We start from the raw sequence: 22,399 nt of genomic DNA, 5'->3' as shown, positions 1-22,399 counted from the left end.
CCTAGGGAAGGTTGGAGGGAGGGGGCAAAGGAGGTTTTGTGTGCGAGGGGCTTGGACTTCCAGCAGGCATGCGTGAGCGTGTTTGATAGGAGTGAATGGAGACAAATGGTTTTTAATACTTGACGTGCTGTTGGAGTGTGAGCAAAGTAACATTTATGAAGGGATTCAGTGAAACCGGCAGGCCGGACTTGAGTCCTGGAGATGGGAAGTACAGTGCCTGCACTCTGAAGGAGGGGTGTTAATGTTGCAGTTTAAAAACTGTAGTGTAAAGCACCCTTCTGGCAAGACAGTGATGGAGTGAATGATGGTGAAAGTTTTTCTTTTTCGGGCCACCCTGCCTTGGTGGGAATCGGCCAGTGTGATAATAAAAATAATAATAAAAAATATACTAAAAAGAATAAGAAGAAAATTGTCAAAGTGGGAAGTCTGAATGTGCGTGGATGTTGTGCAGATGATGAGAAAGAGATGATTGTGGATGTTATGAATGAGAAGAAGCTGGATGTCCTGGCTTTAAGTGAAACAAAGCTGAAGGGGGTGGGAGAGTTTCAGTGGAGAGGAATAAATGGGATTAGGTCAGGGGTTTCAAATAGAGTTAGAGCTAAAGAAGGAGTAGCAATAATGTTGAAGGATAAGCTATGGCAGGAAAAGAGGGACTATAAATGTATTAATTCAAGGATTATGTGGGGTAAAATAAAGATTGGATGTGAAAAGTGGGTTATAATAAGCGTGTATGCACCTGGAGAAGAGAGAAGTGTAGAGGAGAGAGAGAGATTTTGAGAAATGTTGAGTGAATGCGTGGGGAGTTTTGAATCAAGTGTGAGAGTAATGGTGGTTGGGGATTTCAATGCTAAAGTGGGTAAAAATGTTATGGAGGGAGTAGTAGGTAAATTTGGGGTGCCAGGGGTAAATGTAAATGGGAGCCTTTAATTGAGCTATGTGTAGAAAGAGATTTGGTAATAAGTAATACATATTTTATGAAAAAGAGGATAAATAAATATACAAGGTATGATGTAGCACGTAATGAAAGTAGTTTATTAGATTATGTATTGGTGGATAAAAGGTTGATGGGTAGGCTCCAGGATGTACATGTTTATAGAGGGGCAACTGATATATCGGATCATTATTTAGTTGTAGCTACAGTTAGAGTAAGGGGTAGATGGGAAAAGAGGAAGGTGGCAACAAGTAAGAGGGAGGTGAAAGTGTATAAACTAAGGGAGGAGGAAGTTCGGGTGAGATATAAGCGACTATTGGCAGAAAGGTGGGCTAGTTCAAAGATGAGCAGTGGGGGGGTTGAAGAGGGTTGGAATAGTTTTAAAAATGCAGTATTAGAATGTGGGGCAGATGTTTGTGGTTATAGGAGGGTGGGGGCAGGAGGAAAGAGGAGTGATTGGTGGAATGATGAAGTAAAGGGTGTGATAAAAGAGAAAAAGGTAGCTTACGAGAGGTTTTTACAAAGCAGAAGTGTTATAAGAAGAGCAGAGTATATGGAGAGTAAAAGAAAGGTGAAGAGAGTGGTGAGAGAGTGCAAAAGGAGAGCAGATGAAAGAGTGGGAGAGGCACTGTCAAGAAATTTTAATGAAAATAAGAAAAAATTTTGGAGTTGAACAAGTTAAGAAAGCCTTGGGAAAGTATGGATTTGTCAGTTAAAACAGAGTAGGGGAGTTAGTAGATGGGGAGATGGAGGTATTAGGTAGATGGCGAGAATATTTTGAGGAACTTTTAAATGTTAAGGAAGAAACAGAGGCAGTAATTTCATGCACTGGTCAGGGAGGTATACCATCTTTTAGGAGTGAAGAAGAGCAGAATGTAAGTGTGGGGGAGGTACGTGAGGCATTACGTAAAATGAAAGGGGGTAAAGCAGCTGGAACTGATGGGATCATGACAGAAATGTTAAAAGCAGGGGGGGATATAGTGTTGGAGTGGTTGGTACTTTTGTTTAATAAATGTATGAAAGAGGGGAAGGTACCTAGGGATTGGCAGAGAGCATGTATAGTCCCTTTATATAAAGGGAAAGGGGACAAAAGAGACTGTAAAAATTATAGAGGAATAAGTTTACTGAGTATACCAGGAAAAGTGTACGGTTGGGTTATAATTGAAAGAATTAGAGGTAAGACAGAATGTAGGATTGCGGATGAGCAAGGACGTTTCAGAGTGGGTAGGGGATGTGTATATCAAGTGTTTACATTGAAGCATATATGAGAACAGTATTTAGATAAAGGTAGGGAAGTTTTTATTGCATTTATGGATTTAGAAAAGGCATATGATAGAGTGGATAGGGGAGCAATGTGGCAGATGTTGCAAGTATATGGAATAGGTGGTAAGTTATTAAATGCTGTAAAGAGTTTTTATGAGGATAGTGAGGCTCAGGTTAGGGTGTGTAGAAGAGAGGGAGACTACTTCCCGGTAAAAGTAGGTCTTAGACATTGATGTGTAATGTCACCATGGTTGTTTAATATATTTATAGATGGGGTTGTAAAGGAAGTACATGCTAGGGTGTTTGGGAGAGGGGTGGGATTAAATTTTGGGGAATCAAATTCAAAATGGGAATTGACACAGTTACTTTTTGCTGATGATACTGTGCTTATGGGAGATTCTAAAGAAAAATTGCAAAGGTTAGTGGATGAGTTTGGGAATGTGTGTAAAGGTAGAAAGTTGAAAGTGAACATAGAAAAGAGTAAGGTGATGAGGGTGTCAAATGATTTAGATAAAGAAAAATTGGATATCAAATTGGGGAGGAGGAGTATGAAAGAAGTGAATGTTTTCAGATACTTGGGAGTTGACGTGTCGGTGGATGGATTTATGAAGGATGAGGTTAATCATAGAATTGATGAGGGAAAAAAAGGTGAGTGGTGCATTGAGGTATATGTGGAGTCAAAAAACATTATCTGTGGAGGCAAAGAAGGGAATGTATGAAAGTATAGTAGTACCAACACTCTTATATGGGTGTGAAGCTTGGGTGGTAAATGCAGCAGCAAGGAGATGGTTGGAGGCAGCGGAGATGTCCTGTTTAAGGGCAATGTGTGGTGTAAATATTATGCAGAAAATTCGGAGTGTGGAAATTAGGAAAAGGTGTGGAGAAAATAAAAGTATTAGTCAGAGGGCAGAAGAGGGGTTGTTGAGGTGGTTTGGTCATTTAGAGAGAATGGATCAAAGTAGAATGACATGGGAAGCATGTAAATCTATAGGGGAAGGAAGGCGGGGTAGGGGTCGTCCTCGAAAGGGTTGGAGAGAGGGGGTAAAGGAGGTTTTGTGGGCAAGGGGCTTGGACTTCCAGCAAGTGTGCGTGAGCATGTAAGATAGGAGTGAATGGAAACGAATGGTACTTGGGACCTGACAATCTGTTGGAGTGTGAGCAGGGTAATATTTAGTGAAGGGATTCAGGGAAACCGGTTATTTTCATATAGTCGGACTTGAGTCCTGGAAATGGGAAGTACAGTGCCTGCACTTTAAAGGAGGGGTTTGGGATATTGGCAGTTTGGAGGGATATGTTGTGTATCTTTAACCAAAACTGTGCAGCATAATCTAAATGAGGCCTAACCAAGGATGTATAGAGTTGAAGAACAACCTGAGGACTCCTATTATTTATGCTTCTTGATATGAAGCCAAGGATTCTATTAGCTTTATTGCGAACACTTATGCACTGTTGTCTTGGTTTCAGATTACTGCTAACCAGAACTCCTAAATCTTTTTCGCAATCCGTAATATTAAGATCTACATTATTTAGTTTATATGTGGCATGGTTATTGTCCTGTCCAACATTTAGAACTTTGCATTTGTCTATATTAAACTGCATCTGCCACTTCTCCGACCACTGCATCAGTCTATTCAAATCTTCCTGGAGTGCTCGAATGTCCTCGTCAGAATGAATTCGACGGCCTATTTTGGTGTCATCGGCAAACTTGCCGATGTCGCTCTTTATGCCCTCATCTATGTCGTTTATGTAGATTGTGAACAGCAGGGGGCCCAACACTGACCCCTGTGGAACACCGCTCGTGACGCTTCCCCACTCTGATTTCTCCCCATTTATGCAAACTCTCTGCTGCCTATTTGTCAACCATGCCTCTATCCAGGAAAAAATTTCTCCTCCTATTCCATGTGCTTTAATTTTCCTCAATAGTCTCTGATGTGGGACCCTGTCAAAAGCCTTACTGAAGTCCATATACACAATATCATATTCGTTACCATGATCTACCTCCTCAAATACCTTAGTGAAAAAAGTTAATAAATTCGTAAGGCAGGAACGTCCCTTTGTAAAACCATGCTGAGATTCGTTGATTAATTTATGCTTTTCAAGGTGGCTACGAACTGCCTCGGCAATTATTGATTCCATAAATTTTCCCACTATGGAGGTTAGGCTTATTGGTCTATAGTTCGAAGCTAAGGACCTGTCACCTGTTTTGAAAATAGGTATCACATTTGCCATTTTCCACTTATCTGGCACCATGCCAGTTTGTAGTGATATGTTGAAAAGATTAGCCAAAGGTGTGCTAAGCTCCTCTTTACATTCCTTTAGAACCCTTGCATACAGTTCATCAGGGCCTGGGGATTTGTATGTGTATGCTTCTAAACTGTTGTATTCTGAGCACCTCTGCAAAAACAGTGATAATGTGCGAGTGTGGTGAAAGTGTTGAATGATGATGAAAGTATTTTCTTTTTGGGGATTTTCTTTCTTTTTTTTTTGGGTCACCCTGCCTCGGTGGGAGACGGCCGACTTGTTGAAAAAAAAAAAAAAAATATATATATATTTTTTTTTTTTTTTTATTATCACACCGGCCGATTCCCACCAAGGCAGGGTGGCCCGAAAAAGAAAAACTTTCACCATCATTCACTCCATCACTGTCTTGCCAGAAGGGTGCTTTACACTACAGTTTTAAACTGCAACATTAACACCCCTCCTTCAGAGTGCAGGCACTGTACTTCCCATCTCCAGGACTCAAGTCCGGCCTGCCGGTTTCCCTGAATCCCTTCATAAATGTTACTTTGCTCACACTCCAACAGCACGTCAAGTATTAAAAACCATTTGTCTCCATTCACTCCTATCAAACACGCTCACGCATGCCTGCTGGAAGTCCAAGCCCCTCGCACACAAAACCTCCTTTACCCCCTCCCTCCAACCCTTCCTAGGCCGACCCCTACCCCGCCTTCCTTCCACTACAGACTGATACACTCTTGAAGTCATTCTGTTTCGCAGACAGCAACCGCCCAGGGAGGTACTACTGTCCTGCCAAGCGAGTGTAAAACGAAAGCTTGTAATTGTTGTACATGATGGTAAGATTGCTGGTGTCCCTATTTTTTTGTCTTATAAACATGCAAGATTTCAGGTACATCTTGCTACTTCTACTTACACTTAGGTCACACTACACATACATGTACAAGCATATATATACACACCCCTCTGGGTTTTCTTCTATTTTCTTTCTAGTTCTTGTTCTTGTTTATTTCCTCTTATCTCCATGGGGAAGTGGAACAGAATTCTTTCTCCGTAAGCCATGCGTGTTGTAAGAGGCGACTAAAATGCTGGGAGCAAGGGGCTAGTAACCCCTTCTCCTGTATAAATTACTAAATTTAAAAAGAGAAACTTTTGTTTTTCTTTTTGGGCCACCCTGCCTCGGTGGGATACAGCCGGTTTGTTGAAAGAAAGAAAGAATATATATATATATATATATATATATATACAGTGGACCCCCGGTTAACGAACTTTTTTCATTCCAGTAGTATGTTCAGGTGCCAGTACTGACCGATTTTTTTCCCATAAGGAATATTGTGAAGTAGATTAGTCCATTTCAGACCCCCAAACATACATGTACAAACGCACTTACATAAATACACTTACATAATTGGTCGCATTTGGAGGTGTTCGTTAAGCGGGGGTCCACTGTATATATATATATATATATATATATATATATATATATCCTAGGTAGTAGGTTGGTAGACAGCAACCGCCCAGGGAGGTACTACCATCCTGCCAAGTGAGTGTAAAATGAAAGCCTGTAATTGTTTTACATGATGGCAGGATTGCTGGTGTCCCTTTTTCTGTCTCATAAACATGCAAGATTTCAGGTACGTCTTGCTACTTCTACTTACACTTAGGTCACACTACACATACATGTACAAGCATATATATACACACCCCTTTTGAGTTTTCTTCTATTTTCTTTCTAGTTCTTGTTCTTGTTTATTTCCTCTAACCTCCATGGGGAAGTGGAACAGAATTCTTCCTCCGTAAGCCATGCGTGTTGTAAGAGGCGACTAAAATGCCGGGAGCAAGGGGCTAGTAACCCCTTCTCCTGTATATATTACTAAATGTAAAAGGAGAAACTTTTGTTTTTCCTTTTGGGCCACCCTGCCTCGGTGGGATACGGCCGGTGTGTTGAAAGAAAGAAAGAATATATACTATACAGTGATACCTCGGGTTACGAACTTAATTCATTCCAAAAGGCTGTTTGAGTGTCGATACTGAACATATTTGCTCCCGTAAGGAATAGTGTAAATTAGATTAATCCATTTTAGACCCCCAAAAATACACTTACAAAAGCACTTACAAAAATACTTACATTATTGTTCAAGTTTGGAGTTGTTCGTATGCTGAGGTACCACTGTACATATATATATACTGTATGTAGATAGATTAATATTAAAATGTGGTGTATATGTATTTCAGAAATGTATCAACAGAAGACTACAAGAAGATAAGAGAGGGAATGATCCGGTGTATCCTGGCAACAGATATGGCTCGCCACAATGAGATTCTCTCTGACTTTCGTGAAATAATACCAGAGTTTGACATGGACAACAGAGCTCATGTGAATCTTGTAAGTCCATTTGTTCTTTGGGGAAGTGATGAGAAAAGGATTATGGATTTATTTTTTGACAACCAGAAGGGTAACAAAGTTATTACATATGCACATATGCTGTCTTGCCATAAATGAGTAGACATCATAATTCAGAAGGGGGGGGAGGTGGTTTGTCAATAGCACCCCAGGAAGATACTACCATCCCATCAAACGAGTGTGAATTGGAAATATATTAAATGCTTACTCTGCCAGAAAAAAGGGTTTCTAGTTTTATCTTTCTGTCTTAAATATGCAAGGTTACAGGTAAATCTTACAAAAACTACATGTATCCTGTATACACTACATGTGGATGTTTATATGTATACCCACTTAAAGTTTTCTTCTGTATTTCTCTTGGGTTTAATATCTCTCCCTGAATATGTATAAAAATAATTCTTTTGTCTTGATATTAAGTTCCTGTCCCAGAAACATTTCTTTCAAATTCAATAGGAAAGTGGGATAAAATCCTTATTCCATAAGCCTTGTGTCATAAAGCAAAATTAAATTCTGGAAGTGACTAGTAACCTTGTCATCTTTATTAGTCAATAAAAAGAAAGTAGATTTAATGTCACACAGTATTTTATTAATACTGTACAATGATTGAAGTTTACTCATCATAAAATATATACATACTATGTATCAAGAATTCATAAGTTCACTTGTGGGTCATGTATGACATGCAGTACTTTTGGAAAAATGATTCTGTATGATATTACTGTCAGTCCCCCAAAATTGCAGAGGCTTTTGTTCTTATGTATTTCAGAGGCCATATATCTTGAATATATTAAAAACTTTTGGCAAAGAGCTCAGTTAGAGTGAGTGTGTCAGGGCATAGTGGATGTTGGAAGAGAAATCTTCATGCTGGCCAAATAACCTGCACATAGGACACAAACTTATGATGACATTTTGATCTGAATTAGGCCATTAGTCACACACAAGCATGAAGGAAAGGGAGCCAGAATATATAGAAGAGGGGATGGGGATGAAAGGAGAATACAGGCAGGCCCTCCTTACAGCACTTCAATTTACAGCACTTTGCTAATGCTTCATTTTTTAGGCCTGCATCTATTGCTTACTTAATAGTATATGATAGTGTAAACACGTTATTTAACCCTTTCTCTGAGGTAACTGTCAGTGCCATAGTACTATGCCATGAGCTCAGCTCACTCAGATAAGCTGCGAGTGGTAAATTTGTATGATAAATGTGCACCATATAATCTTGCCACACAATGCATAATGAGAAAAAACTGACCGTGTTTTTGGATTAAAACTAACTTTATGGTGTATTTTGTATCGTTTCTATGGTTGTATTCTCAGTTTCTTGGTCTCAATTGATAGAATGGAAGATATATTACAGAAATAGAGATGATTTTGATTGGTTTCAGGATTGAAAATAGTGGAAATGTTCAATTTTTGCCAATATTCAAGAGTAGAAAAATCATGTCGCTCATCCGATACACATCCAACTCGTGGGTGTAATATGCATTTATGAATGTGCTGATAAATTTATACAGTTAATTGAGATAGATGATTGGGTGATTTCTTGTACTCAATCAATAAAATGGAAAGACATACTAGCAAAATAGCCAAGAATTTGATTGACTGGAACAATGTAATTGGCCTAAAATAGGACTCTAAAGTGGGCCAAATTGCTGACGTGTAAATATTGCTGATGCAGCAGAATTAGTGAAAACATAATTTTATCAGTTTTCCATCAATTTTCATACTTTTTGTTTAATTACTTTTAGAAAAAGATTCTCTTCCATTTCATAAGAAAAAATAACATTTTTTTGTTTTTAAATTCTTCAGCCTGGTTGACCAGGCAGATACCAGACAAGCCTGGCCCATGGCCGGGCTCAGAGAGTAGATATACTCTTGAAATTCTTCAAAGGTATATCAAAGGTATAACACTGTGGACAAGTTTCAGATTTGGGGTCTGGACAATGAAAAAGCTAAAAGTGAAAAAAAAAGGCTATGTTTCACTTTATAATGATTTTCACTTTACAGCAGCAGCCCGGAACCTGACCTACTGTATAAGTGGGGGGGCTCCTGTAGTATTAAAGATGTAGTAGAAAAACTAGTGCATCAGTGGTAGAGGTGGCAATAAGAAGGAAGTAGTGATAGTAAAAAAAGAGTCAGGGTGGAGACTTAGTGAAAAAGTGGTGGTAGTAGTAGATGTAATAATGGAAGTAGTCTAGGAACAAGAGAAAAGCAGAGCACTGCAGGAGAGTTAATGGCCCACAAAGGTAGGATCAAATCTCAGCTGGACAAAACCCCATTGGACAGAACCTACCTATGTAGAAAACAGGATTATTATTATTATTATTATAATCAAGGGGAAGCGCTAAACCCGGAGGATTATACAGCGCCTGGGGGGGGATGTGGAAGGCATTCAGGCTTAATTCGGGGAACTGGTGCACAGATCCAATTCCCTAAATCAAGAGCCCCTCACCAACATCAAGGAACCTTCCTTGAGGGGTAGAAAACAGGAAAGGCAAAGAAAATATAGAAAAGGAGAGGAGATAAAGATGAGGTAAAGTCACAAGTGTTCTGAAATTTGGGGCATTTGTCATATAATGAGAAATGGCATCTGCAGAGACAAAGCAAGGAAAGTTGCATCTTGTATAAGGGATGATTCAACAAGATGGCATCTGTGAATGCTAGAAGGGTAGACAGTTTTGGCAGAGGACTAGTTAATAGAATGACCTTGATCTTTTAACATGACAGAAGAAAGCATTATTAGTGTCAAAGCTAAATGCCCACTTTTCTAATTTACAGTACGCATATGCTTAATGGCATCGACTATATTGCATTATTTTTATGGGATCTTAAGATTTTGTAACTGTAATTTTGTAAACTTTTAATACAAAAGTTTAATGTATTTTCTTTAATTTTAATGCATGTTTACATTTATGATTTGCAGAAAAATAAATTAGAGGAAGGAGTTAAATTATGTAATGTTTAGATTGCTTAGGCTTTAATGTACACATCTACTTAAATTTTGTTTGAAGTTGTTTTAAACTTGCAGCAAGTTCGTGTTTCCAAGTCTCCTTCAGGTAGTTATTTTCTTGGAGTATTAAACCCATAGGAGGGTCAGGGTTCATCCAGTTCCCTGTGTCAAGAACACTTCAAGAAGTTACATGATTGTATATATAGATTTTGTAATAGTGTGACAATTTTTTTCTGTGTGAATAGAGCGAAAATATGCTGTATTGTCTTAGAAGAATTTAATGTAGCTTTTGGCAATAATAATCATATCTTTATTTACTACAAGTACATGTACATGGTACACAGGCCTAGCTGACATCAGTGACATACTACTGTATAGAAAGTCGCTTGTTATGCAGAGCATTTCGGGCAAATTAGGTCAGTTTTGTCCCAGGATGCGACCCACACCAGTCGACTAACTCCCAGGTACCCATTTTACTGATGGGTGAACAGACAGCAGATGGCTTATGGAAACACGTCCTTAATGTTTTCCAACCACACTGGAGGAGATTCAAACTCTGGACCTCAGTGTGCAAGCTGAGTGTACTAGTGATTGAGATATGGGCCATTTATTCAAGTTGTGTATTAATTTATGTATCATTTCATTTTCAGCTGTCCATGATTCTGATTAAAGTTGCAGACATTAGCAATGAAGCTCGACCTCTGGATATTGCTGAGCCCTGGCTGGAATGCCTCATGCAGGTAGGTGTCCTCGTTGGATATACCATTATTTTTCATGGGGCCTTGCAAGTCTTACAGCACTTGAGCAATTGGGGGGGAAGGAGATCAAACACCCTTTACCAGCATTAAAGTGAGAGCCCTTGGAGAGTCACTGTGTACACACATCTAATATGCTATGCAGGTAGGTGTCCTCATTACATCTTATATGTCATAAGTTCAAATTATTATCTAGATGACAACTTCATTTTCAACTACTGTATAAATACATATGTATTCCTGCAAAACTGAAGCATGTACGTATATAACACACTAATGCATGTGTATGATATACTATAACAAACTGAAGCCTGTATATGATGCATCATAAACATGCTTCAGTTCATATCATATACATGATTTGGTTTGTATCATATACATGTTTTAGTTCTATACATGCTTCAGTTGGATATAAACTGAAGCACATGTATGATAGGATTAGCTAATTCACTGAATTCTGTACACAAAATACACTCAACCCATATGGGTTACGAAGTACCAAGAAGCTGAAGGGGAGCTATCAGTTAAGGGAAGTAGTGCAACAGATGTGCTTACAAATCATCAAGGGAAGCTGAAGTTAGTGTAATGAATCTTTTTCAGTCAAGAAATCACGGGATTGATGGGATAAAGATAGAAATGTTAAAAGCAGGTGGGGATATAGTTTTGGAGTGGTTGGTGCAATTATTTAATAAATGTATGGAAGAAGGTAAGGTACCTAGGGATTGGCAGAGAGCATGCATAGTTCCTTTGTATAAAGGCAAAGGGGATAAAAGAGAGTGCAAAAATTATAGGGGGATAAGTCTGTTGAGTGTACCTGGTAAAGTGTATGGTAGAGTTATAATTGAAAGAATTAAGAGTAAGACGGAGAATAGGATAGCAGATGAACAAGGAGGCTTTAGGAAAGGTAGGGGGTGTGTGGACCAGGTGTTTACAGTGAAACATATAAGTGAACAGTATTTAGATAAGGCTAAAGAGGTCTTTGTGGCATTTATGGATTTGGAAAAGGCGTATGACAGGGTGGATAGGGGGGCAATGTGGCAGATGTTGCAAGTGTATGGTGTAGGAGGTAGGTTACTGAAAGCAGTGAAGAGTTTTTACGAGGATAGTGAGGCTCAAGTTAGAGTATGTAGGAAAGAGGGAAATTTTTTCCCAGTAAAAGTAGGCCTTAGACAAGGATGTGTGATGTCACCGTGGTTGTTTAATATATTTATAGATGGGGTTGTAAGAGAAGTAAATGCGAGGGTCTTGGCAAGAGGCGTGGAGTTAAAAGATAAAGAATCACACACAAAGTGGGAGTTGTCACAGCTGCTCTTTGCTGATGACACTGTGCTCTTGGGAGATTCTGAAGAGAAGTTGCAGAGATTGGTGGATGAATTTGGTAGGGTGTGCAAAAGAAGAAAATTAAAGGTGAATACAGGAAAGAGTAAGGTTATGAGGATAACAAAAAGATTAGGTGATGAAAGATTGAATATCAGATTGGAGGGAGAGAGTATGGAGGAGGTGAACGTATTCAGATATTTGGGAGTGGACGTGTCAGCAGATGGGTCTATGAAAGATGAGGTGAATCATAGAATTGATGAGGGAAAAAGAGTGAGTGGTGCACTTAGGAGTCTGTGGAGACAAAGAACTTTGTCCTTGGAGGCAAAGAGGGGAATGTATGAGAGTATAGTTTTACCAACGCTCTTATATGGGTGTGAAGCGTGGGTGATGAATGTTGCAGCGAGGAGAAGGCTGGAGGCAGTGGAGATGTCATGTCTGAGGGCAATGTGTGGTGTGAATATAATGCAGAGAATTCGTAGTTTGGAAGTTAGGAGGAGGTGCGGGATTACCAAAACTGTTGTCCAGAGGGCTGAGGAAGGGTTGTTGAGGTGGTTCGGACATGTAGAGAGAATGGAGCGAAACAGAATGACTTCAAGAGTGTATCAGTCTGTAGTGGAAGGAAGGCGGGGTAGGGGTCGGCCTAGGAAGGGTTGGAGGGAGGGGGTAAAGGAGGTTTTGTGTGCGAGGGGCTTGGACTTCCAGCAGGCATGCGTGAGCGTGTTTGATAGGAGTGAATGGAGACAAATGGTTTTTAATACTTGACGTGCTGTTGGAGTGTGAGCAAAGTAACATTTATGAAGGGATTCAGGGAAACCGGCAGGCCGGACTTGAGTCCTGGAGATGGGAAGTACAGTGCCTGCACTCTGAAGGAGGGGTGTTAATGTTGCAGTTTAAAAACTGTAGTGTAAAGCACCCTTCTGGCAAGACAGTGATGGAGTGAATGATGGTGAAAGTTTTTCTTTTTCGGGCCACCCTGCCTTGGTGGGAATCGGCCGGTGTGATAATAAAAAAAAAAAAAAAAAAAATCACATGTGCCTCTGTACTTAAAGTAGGGCTTTCTGAAAGGAGAGCAGGTACTGTGAGAGCACCAAGCAATGAAAACAGATCATAAATGAATCTTGTGTGTTTGTTGGTCAATGAAACAATGAAGCAAAAGGTGTTTGACTGTCAATAAACCTTAACAAGGTATGCAAAGTTGTGCTGGGCACTTCTCCATATGATAGCCATGTGTCAGTCTTATTTTGCCAATATGCAAGAACCATTTCCCAAGTTAACCAAGAACTCGACCATGGTTTAATCAGAAGCAAACTTGCTTGTTAACCTTGAACAATGTTGTTGCCACCAATCTCAGATACTCTTAGATAAAACTGAAAAATAGTATATCCCTACTCAAGATCGACAGGCTGCAGACTGCAGAAGAATCTGCAGATTCAAGTGCCTTGCAGACCAGAATGACTAGGACCCAGCAAAACATTGTCTTTGTTGAGATGATACAGCCAGTGATGAATGCAATGGGATGCAAGGAGTCGAAGCTCTGAATAGCTTGCATTGCACTTCACAAGTCAGAGACTGCAACAAATGAAGAAAGAAGAGCAGTGTGGATGACAGCTGCAAGAAGTGTTTATAACTGCTGTCAAAATGCTAGACAAATCTGGTGAGCATCCCTGCATTACAATATCTGAAAAATCAGCTGCATATCCTACACAATCAGAGGATTTAGTGCCTCAGGTGTACACAGTAGTAGCATGCAAGTGCATTTAATAATGGTCAAGGTAAAGAGTGCAGCTCCCTAGCAGGGATAAAAGACTTGAAAAGGGAGAGGAGGAAGAGGGACATTCAGATCGTCACTACTTCACAAGGAGGAACAAATGAACAAGATAAACAGAAAAGGGAAATTGAGAGAGGTAATTCGAGTCTGAAGACCAAGGTTTCAAGGGTGTGATAAAGGACGATGATGGAAAGCATCAACTTTACTTACGTCTGTAGGTTGTAGGGTTGTGAAAGTCATACAAGCAAACCACTTAGGAGAATAGGAGGCATTCAGATTGATCCCTTGAAGAGTGAAGCATGTACATAATGGAACAAATATATACATGGTATAGTAGAGAATAAAACTATGAAGTATGTATTGTATATGAGAAACTGAAGAATGTGATAGTATTCCAAGGGTAATGTTAATTCACAAGAAAGCTCTAAACCCAAATGCTTTATGAAGCAGTGAATCCTCAATATAATAGACTAATAGGGAGGAGGTGAGGGTGTCCATTTTATTGAAATTATAAAATTGATTTTTCACATCACCATACATTATTATTATTAGAATTGTAAATTAGCACTAAACTCACAAGGGTCATACAACTCATTAACGTACAAATGGCCACTGCAGCAATCTTGGGCCATTGAATAAGGAGCCTGTTGCTAATACGTAGATAATTCTTTAAACAACAGGCATTTATGTTGGTTCAAGACAGTACTGTACTGTACATGTACAATAATTTGTATTACCTTATGTGGTGTATTGACAAAGTATGCCATGACCTCAAATGGTGATTCAGAATAACTTAGTCTGAGAGGAGCTATAAAGCTCCTCTAATAAAACTGCAGATGATATGAGAAAGTGATGGTCAAGGAGACATACATTTACCCTTGTGTCCATGGATATTAGGCACTGTTTGCTACACCATACACCATTTATATACTGTTAAAAAAAAAAAAAAAGCTAAAGTGCTAAGCTAACAAGAAGCCCGTGTGTAAATTTATATTTGCTTGATAGAACTGCGTATGGTAATATCATAGGTGAAGCTTTTCTTATGAATACAGTGGACCCCCGGTTAACGATATTTTTTCACTCCAGAAGTATGTTCAGGTGCCAGTACTGACCAAATTTGTTCCCATAAGGAATATTGTGAAGTAGATTAGTCCATTTCAGACCCCCAAACATACACGTACAAACGCACTTACATAATTGGTCGCATTCGGAGGTGATTGTTATGCGGGGGTCCACTGTACAGTGGTACCGCGGGATACAAATTTATTTCGTTCCAGAAGGTTGTTCAAGTGCCGATACTGAACGAATTTGTTCCCATAAGGAATAATGTAAATTAGATTAATCTGTTTCAGACCCCAAAAAATACACTTACAAAAGCACTTGCATAAATACACTTACATAATTGCTCGAGTTTTGAGCTGTTAGTGTCCCGAGGTACCACTACCTAGGTATGCCTTCTATGAATACCTCTAACAGGAACTAACTGAATTCTTAATACTTATACATTATCAAAAACAGTGGTTATAATAATTGGCACTTCTGTACCACAGTGTATTTACGGCCTGCTTTGCAAATCATTATTATAATCATCACTAAGTGCTCAACCCCTACTTTTCAAAATGGGTAAATTTATCAACACTCCAACCAAACAGCAATTATTAAACCTGCAAAAAAAAAAAAAAAAAGGCTTTACAGTGCTTATCTAAAAAATAATAATTTAGGAATACACCATCTCCGATACTCCAGATTTAATAAATGGGATTAAATCTGGAGTATCTGAGAGAGAGCAAAGGAAGGGATAGCAGTAATGTTGAAGGATCAATTATGGAAGGAGAAATGAGAATATGAATGTGTAAATTCAAGAATTATGTGGATTAAAGTAAAGGTTGGATGCAAAAAGTAGGTCATAATAAGCATGTATGCACCTGGAGAAGAGAGGAATATAGAGGAGAGAGAGAGATTTTGGGAGATGTTAAGTGAATGTATAGGAGCCTTTGAACCAAGTGAGAGAGTAATTGTGGCTGTGGGACCTGAATGCTAAAGTAGGAGAAACTTTTAGAGAGGGTGTGGTAGGTAAGTTTGGGGTGCCAGGTGTAAATGAAAATGGGAGCCATTTGATTGAACTTTGTATAGAAAGGGGTTTAGTTATAGGTAATACATATTTTAAGAAAAAGAGGATAAATAAGTATACAAGATATGATGTAGGGCGAAATGACAGTAGTTTGTTGGATTATGTATTGGTAGATAAAAGACTGTTGAGTAGACTTAGGATGTACATGTTTATAGAGGGGCCACAGATATATCAGATCACTTTCTAGTTGTAGCTACATTGAGAGCAAAAGGTAGATGGGATACAAGGAGAACAGAAGCATCAGGGAAGAGAGAGGTGAAGGTTTATAAACTAAAAGAGGAGGCAGTTAGGGTAAGATATAAACAGCTATTGGAGGATAGATGGGCTAATGAGAGCATAGGCAATGGGGTCAAAGATGTATGGGGTAGGTTTAAAAATGTAGTGTTGGAGTGTTCAGCAGAAGTTTGTGGTTACAGGAAGGTGGGTGCAGGAGGGAAGAGGAGCGATTGGTGGAATGATGATGTAAAGAGAGTAGTAAGGGAGAAAAAGTTAGCATATGAGAAGTTTTTACAAAGTAGAAATGATGCAAGGAGGGAAGAGTATATGGAGAAAAAGAGAGGTTAAGAGAGTGGTGAAGCAATGTAAAAAGAGAGCAAATGAGAGAGTGGGTGAGATGTTATCAACAAATTTTTGTTGAAAATAAGAAAAAGTTTTGGAGTGAGATTAACAATTTAAGGAAGCCTAAAGAACAAATAGACTTGTCAGTAAAAAATAGGAGAGGAGAGTTATCAAATGGAGAGTTAGAGGTATTGGGAAGATGGAGGGAATATTTCGAGGAATTGTTAAATGTTGATGAAGATAGGGAAGCTGTGATTTCATGTATAGGGCAAGGAGGAATAACATCTTGTAGGAGTGAGGAAGAGCCAGTTGTGAGTGTGGGGGAAGTTCGTGAGGCAGTAGGTAAAATGAAAGGGGGTAAGGCAGCCGGGATTGATGGGATAAAGATAGAAATGTTAAAAGCAGGTGGGGATATAGTTTTGGAGTGGTTGGTGCAATTATTTAATAAATGTATGGAAGAAGGTAAGGTACCTAGGGATTGGCAGAGAGCATGCATAGTTCCTTTGTATAAAGGCAAAGGGGACAAAAGAGAGTGCAAAAATTATAGGGGGATAAGTTTGTTGAGTATACCTGGTAAAGTGTATGGTAGAGTTATTATTGATTATTATTATAATCAAAAAAGAAGCGCTAAGCCACAAGGACTATACAGCGCTGAGAGTTATTATTGAAAGAATTAAGAGTAAGACGGAGAATAGGATAGCAGATGAACAAGGAGGCTTTAGGAAAGGTAGGGGGTGTGTGGACCAGGTGTTTACAGTGAAACACGTAAGTGAACATTATTTAGATAAGGCTAAAGAGGTCTTTGTGGCATTTATGGATTTGGAAAAGGTGTATGACAGGGTGGATAGGGGGGCAATGTGGCAGGTGTATGGTGTAGGAGGTAGGTTACTGAAAGCAGTGAAGAGTTTTTACGAGGATAGTGAGGCTCAAGTTAGAGTATGTAGGAAAGAGAGAAATTATTTCCCAGTAAAAGTAGGCCTTAGACAAGGATGTGTGATGTCACCGTGGTTGTTTAATATATTTATAGATGGGGTTGTAAGAGAAGTAAATGTGAGGGTCTTGGCAAGAGGCGTGGAGTTAAAAGATAAAGAATCACACACAAAGTGGGAGTTGTCACAGTTGCTCTTTGCTGATGACACTGTGCTCTTGGGAGATTCTGAAGAGAAGTTGCAGCAGAGATTGGTGGACGAATTTGGTAGGGTATGCAAAAGAAGAAAATTAAAAGTGAATACAGGAAAGAGTAAGGTTATGAGGATAACAATAAGATTAGGTGATGAAAGATTGGAGGGAGGAGGTGAATGTATTCAGATATTTGGGAGTGGACGTGTCAGCGGATGGGTCTATGAAAGATGAAGTGAATCATAGAATTGATGAGGGGAAAAGGGTGAGTGGTGCACTTAGGAGTCTGTGGAGGCAAAGAGGGGAATGTATGAGAGTATAGTTTTACCAACTCTCTTATATGGGTGTGAAGCATGGGTGATGAATGTTGCAGCGAGGAGAAGGCTGGAGGCAGTGGAGATGTCATGTCTGAGGGCAATGTGTGGTGTGAATATAATGCAGAGAATTCGTAGTTTGGAAGTTAGGAGGAGGTGCAGGATTACCAAAACTGTTGTCCAGAGGGCTGAGGAAGGGTTGTTGAGGTGGTTCGGACATGTAGAGAGAATGGAGCGAAACAGAATGACTTCAAGAGTGTATCAGTCTGTAGTGGAAGGAAGGCGGGGTAGGGGTCGGCCTAGGAAAGGTTGGAGGGAGGGGGTAAAGGTGGTTTTGTGTGCGAGGGGCTTGGACTTCCAGTAGGCATGCGTGAGCGTGTTTGATAGGAGTGAATGGAGACAAGTGGTTTTTAATACTTGACATGCTGTTGGAGTGTGAGCAAAGTAACATTTATGAAGGGGTTCAGGGAAACCGGCAGGCCGGACTTGAGTCCTGGAGATGGGAAGTACAGTGCCTGCACTCTGAAGGAGGGGTGTTAATGTTGCAGTTTAAGAACTGTAGTGTAAAGCACCCTTCTGGCAAGACAGTGATGGAGTGAATGATGGTGAAAGTTTTTCTTTTTCGGGCCACCCTGCCTTGGTGGGAATCGGCCAGTGTGATAATAATAAAACCTACCATCCGACTTACGACCGGTTTCTCGGAACCGAACTCGGTCGTAAGTCAAACTTTACTACTGAATATCAACAAAACATTTTTGTAATGACTATTTTATTGTTTTATTTTGGTATTTCATGTTTTACTTTACTTTTTATGTTATTAGTACTGTATTTTATACTGTAAGGTTTAGGATAAACACTGTGTACAACACAAATAGTTGTTTATTTCCCAGAAATTTGGCATAAAAAACACGGTCGTAAGTCGGATGGTAGGTGTACTATGTACCTTTTTCTTATTAAAATTTTACTTGTATAATTGAACTCGATGATTTTTACAGGAATTTTTCAACCAGAGTGACTTAGAAAAGCTGGAGGGCCTTCCAGTATCGCCCTTCATGGATCGGGAGAAGGTGACAAAGCCCTCCTCACAGTGCTCCTTTATTGGCTTTGTCCTTTTACCACTTTTTGAGGCACTTGGAAAAGTCCTGCCCGAGTTAGATGTAAGACATTTTTGCTATTGTTTTCACACTCACTCTTTTTCTTTCACCAGTAATTCTTATTGCCTCGTGTCTCTTTGTAGAGTTTAAAAGATGAAATGTGTCCCTTTTACTGTCTTTTATAAAATTTAATTGCAGATAAAGTGGTTAATTAGAGAATATTTGCTTATATAATTTTGTAAACTTCATCAGATATTAACTTTTGATCAGAGAATACTTTTCTAAACATAGTAATTATACAACCTTTATTTCTCAGGAGTTGATCATTCAGCCAGTGAAGTATGCTCTGGATCACTACCGAAGACTCAATGAAGCATCAAAAAAAGCTTCAGAAGAGTCTGAAACCATTCAGTTGCCAGAGGAAGAACAACAGCCAGAAACACCAAACAGCCAATTATCTCAAGATAATGCCAAAACTGTTGTACAAAAGACTGAAAGTTTTCATAGCTTGGGAAGTCGAGCATCATCACGAGCCTCATTTTATCGCTACAATACTATTGACTGTGGAGATGTTGAATTAGAAGATACCAACCTGACAGAGACTGAAGTTGACGTGAGTGAAAGAACATCAAGAATCAAAATTGCTACTGATCTACACAAATCGCCATCAAGAAGGAACAGCTCTGAACGCCGCAGCAGTGTGGGTGGAAGATCAAACTGCGAGAGAACCATCTCACCCAGAGCCCTTGAAGATCGTCTCTTGCCTCATGTAGAAGCCAAAGTTGAATATGAAGATAGCGAATCACTACATGAAAAGTACGAAAAAGAATCTTCTATATTTTCTCGACTAAAAATTTTCTCGGAACGTCTGTCAAGTGATAGGGATAAAAATCTTAATGGTTCAGCTCCTTTTGGAAGGGGGAGCACAAGGCATAAACAAGGGGGTTTGCAGGGTGTGCTCAAACGAACTAGAAGCAAGTCGGAGCCTGCTAAAGACCGACCTCACAGAACGTTTCACATAACTCGGCCCAGAATTAGTTTTGGAATAAATACCCAAAAGCCACAGAGTGAGGAAAATATGTTGAATGAACACGATAGAGAGATGGCAAACGACAAATGTAAAGATATTGTTTCTGACGAAATTCCTAAGACTGGTGAAATCAAAACTTCTACCTCTTTTGAACTTTTAGAACCAAAGAAAAAACTGTGTGTATTTAAAGATGCTCAACCATCACCAACACTGTCAGAAAAGTGTGTGTTATCCTCAAACTCAATCCTTAGAAATAAAAGGTTCAGTCTTTCTTTAGATGTACTCCCACGGAAAAATGGGCGCTCTCGTAGGTCTGCTGGTGTTAAAATTCAAACTCCTGAGAACACTCCGGGTGGTTCAGAAGATGACCTTTTAAGGGAGGCGAAAACACCCCAAGTGGATGGAGCTACTAGACACAATCAACCTCAATCAGTGCTCAACAAAACCAAACACATTAGACCAGATGAGAAGTTATCCCATGTTTATCGAGATTCTCCTAAGAACTTGAAGAAGCAGCCCGAGTCTGCCAGGTATTTGTTATTCAAGTCATTCTCATTTAGAAAGAAGTCTCCAGTTCAAGGTGATGAGATAAAGCACAAAGATAGTGACTCGCACAGTCCCACTGTGGAGAAATTATGACACGTGGGGATATGCTCATGCATCTAAACTGTAAGGAATGCATTTTGGCCACTGTAAACTTGCATCCAGACCATATCAAATTAGGTAATGTCTGGTGTCTTTCACAGTAACACATTGTGTACATTGGCCTCAACTCCTGAAGCATTTTTTTTTTTTTTTTAAGCAAATAAAAATGGATCAGTCATAACAAAATTCTGCAATTCCTGCAAGCGCACAGAGCAGGTTGCCCTTTCCTTTTTTTCCTAGCAGGTAGAGGAAACAGCATGAGCTGGGTTAGTCATCCAGACCTCAGGAACAATAACTATTCAGGTAACATTAAGAAACTGAAAAATATGGTTCACTCGTGTTTGTAAATTAGTTCTGTTGCATTTCTTTTGAACATAAAATGAAGCCTGTGTATTTGACACAAATACCTGACTATTATTGCATGTACACATGTGGATAATATCTGGGATTTCTTAGGGCATATTTCATCTTTTGTATGCATTGGACTATATTTTCCATACATATCAAATTACCTCCAAGATACTTGCCCTATATAGGAGTCCTAGAGAATCCTATACCTGAGCTCCTCTTCAAGGGGGGCTCCTTGGCGTGGTGAAGAGGCTCTTGGTCTGAGGAATTAGACCTATCGGTCTTCTTCCTCAGACCGAACCTAATTACCCCCCAATCTCCCCTCCCCTATCCCATCCTCCCCATCCTCCCCTTTTTCCTTTCCTCCTCCTCCTCCCCACTCCTCCCTTTTGCCCTTCCTCTTTTTGTCCTTTGGGATTTCTCCCACAGGCGCGCTAGTTCCTAGGTAGGAGAAAGGACACCGGGGTCCATCCCATTCCGTTGAGGTTTCTTGGCGGTGGCGTAGTTTGCCGTGGAATCTGGATTGCCTAGGGATGTCCCGATCCCTCTCCGGTATCCCGGAGTAGCTTTGGGTGTCTTTTGGGCGACGGGTGTAGCTCTGGAAGCCACCTTTCGGATTCCGGGGGTGGTGGCTGAAGGAGGTATGCTTTGTGGCGGATATCCGGCCGCCCTCTCTTTTGTCCACCGAGGTAGCTCGGCAGATGTGAGGTTGCTATCCCAGATTGCTGGTTTACTGGCATGAAGGGTAGGGTATGGCACGGGTTCCATGCTGCATCTGCGCTACTAGCGGTGTCGAGTCCTCTTGGGCGCGGAGGGAGATTTCTGGCCCTTTCATCCCTCCTAGGAACTATCCCTCCCCGGTCCCCCCTTTTTTTTTCTTTTTTTTATTTTTATTTTCTTTTCTTCTTTCTTTTTTTTTCTTAAAAACAAAAAGAAAGAAGTAACCTAACCATGGCAGCCCTAGTCCATGAACCTGGTACCCCCGGGCCCCTTCTTGATACCGCACCCCGTTCTGACCCCGCCTCGTCTTTGGACCACTCTTCAGACATTCCTCATGCCTCTGTACCTATTGCCGGTGCTGTTTCCTCACCCACTTCAGGTACTGAGGCCTCGACTGACTCCTTCGATTTATCAGACCTTCGCTCTCCTCTGACTATGCTTCCGGCCTCTCCCTCTACGGTGCGGCAATTTTCAAATCGCCGACCCGTTCCACGTCGGACCAACTCTGGTCCCACGCCTAAACGTCAACGACAATTACCTGCTGATGATACTTCTCCACCTTCACCTTCTCGTTCTTCTCAGAAACGATCGACACGTCCTTCACTACCTTTCCACGCTCAGTTTCAGACTGAACAGTGGACTAAATTCTTCACTTTACGACCAACTTCCTCTACTGCCTATCTTTCTGACCATAGTATTGGCAAGGCACTCCTACGCCATGTTGGTAAAGATATTTCTTTTCATGCTCTTAAGAGCGGTACGCGCATCATTACCGTACAGAATGCTACCCAGGCTCGTGAGCTCTCTCGTC

The 22,399-nt window shown here is 40.2% G+C and overlaps 1 protein-coding gene across 3 annotated transcripts in view; it reads left to right on the top strand.

Moving 5' to 3' along the window:
* Nucleotides 1-20,739, top strand: part of Pde9 (phosphodiesterase 9) — a 415,289-nt gene extending 394,550 nt beyond the window's left edge. For all 3 annotated transcript variants that reach the window (XM_053789230.2, XM_070094042.1, XM_070094043.1), the window contains 4 exons: nt 6,665-6,815; nt 10,437-10,526; nt 18,747-18,908; nt 19,162-20,739. In XM_053789230.2, the coding sequence (XP_053645205.1) occupies nt 6,665-6,815; nt 10,437-10,526; nt 18,747-18,908; nt 19,162-20,514 (1,756 nt within the window). In that variant the 3' untranslated portion in view covers nt 20,515-20,739. The remainder of the gene's footprint in view (nt 1-6,664; nt 6,816-10,436; nt 10,527-18,746; nt 18,909-19,161) is intronic.
* The last annotated feature ends 1,660 nt before the right edge of the window (nt 20,740-22,399 follow it).

Source organism: Cherax quadricarinatus, chromosome 44, assembly GCF_038502225.1.
Source record: "Cherax quadricarinatus isolate ZL_2023a chromosome 44, ASM3850222v1, whole genome shotgun sequence".
In the NCBI taxonomy this organism is placed as follows: domain Eukaryota; kingdom Metazoa; phylum Arthropoda; class Malacostraca; order Decapoda; family Parastacidae; genus Cherax; species Cherax quadricarinatus.
The sequence above is the reverse complement of the archived record's forward strand: the minus strand, read 5'-3'. Positions and strand labels throughout refer to the sequence as shown.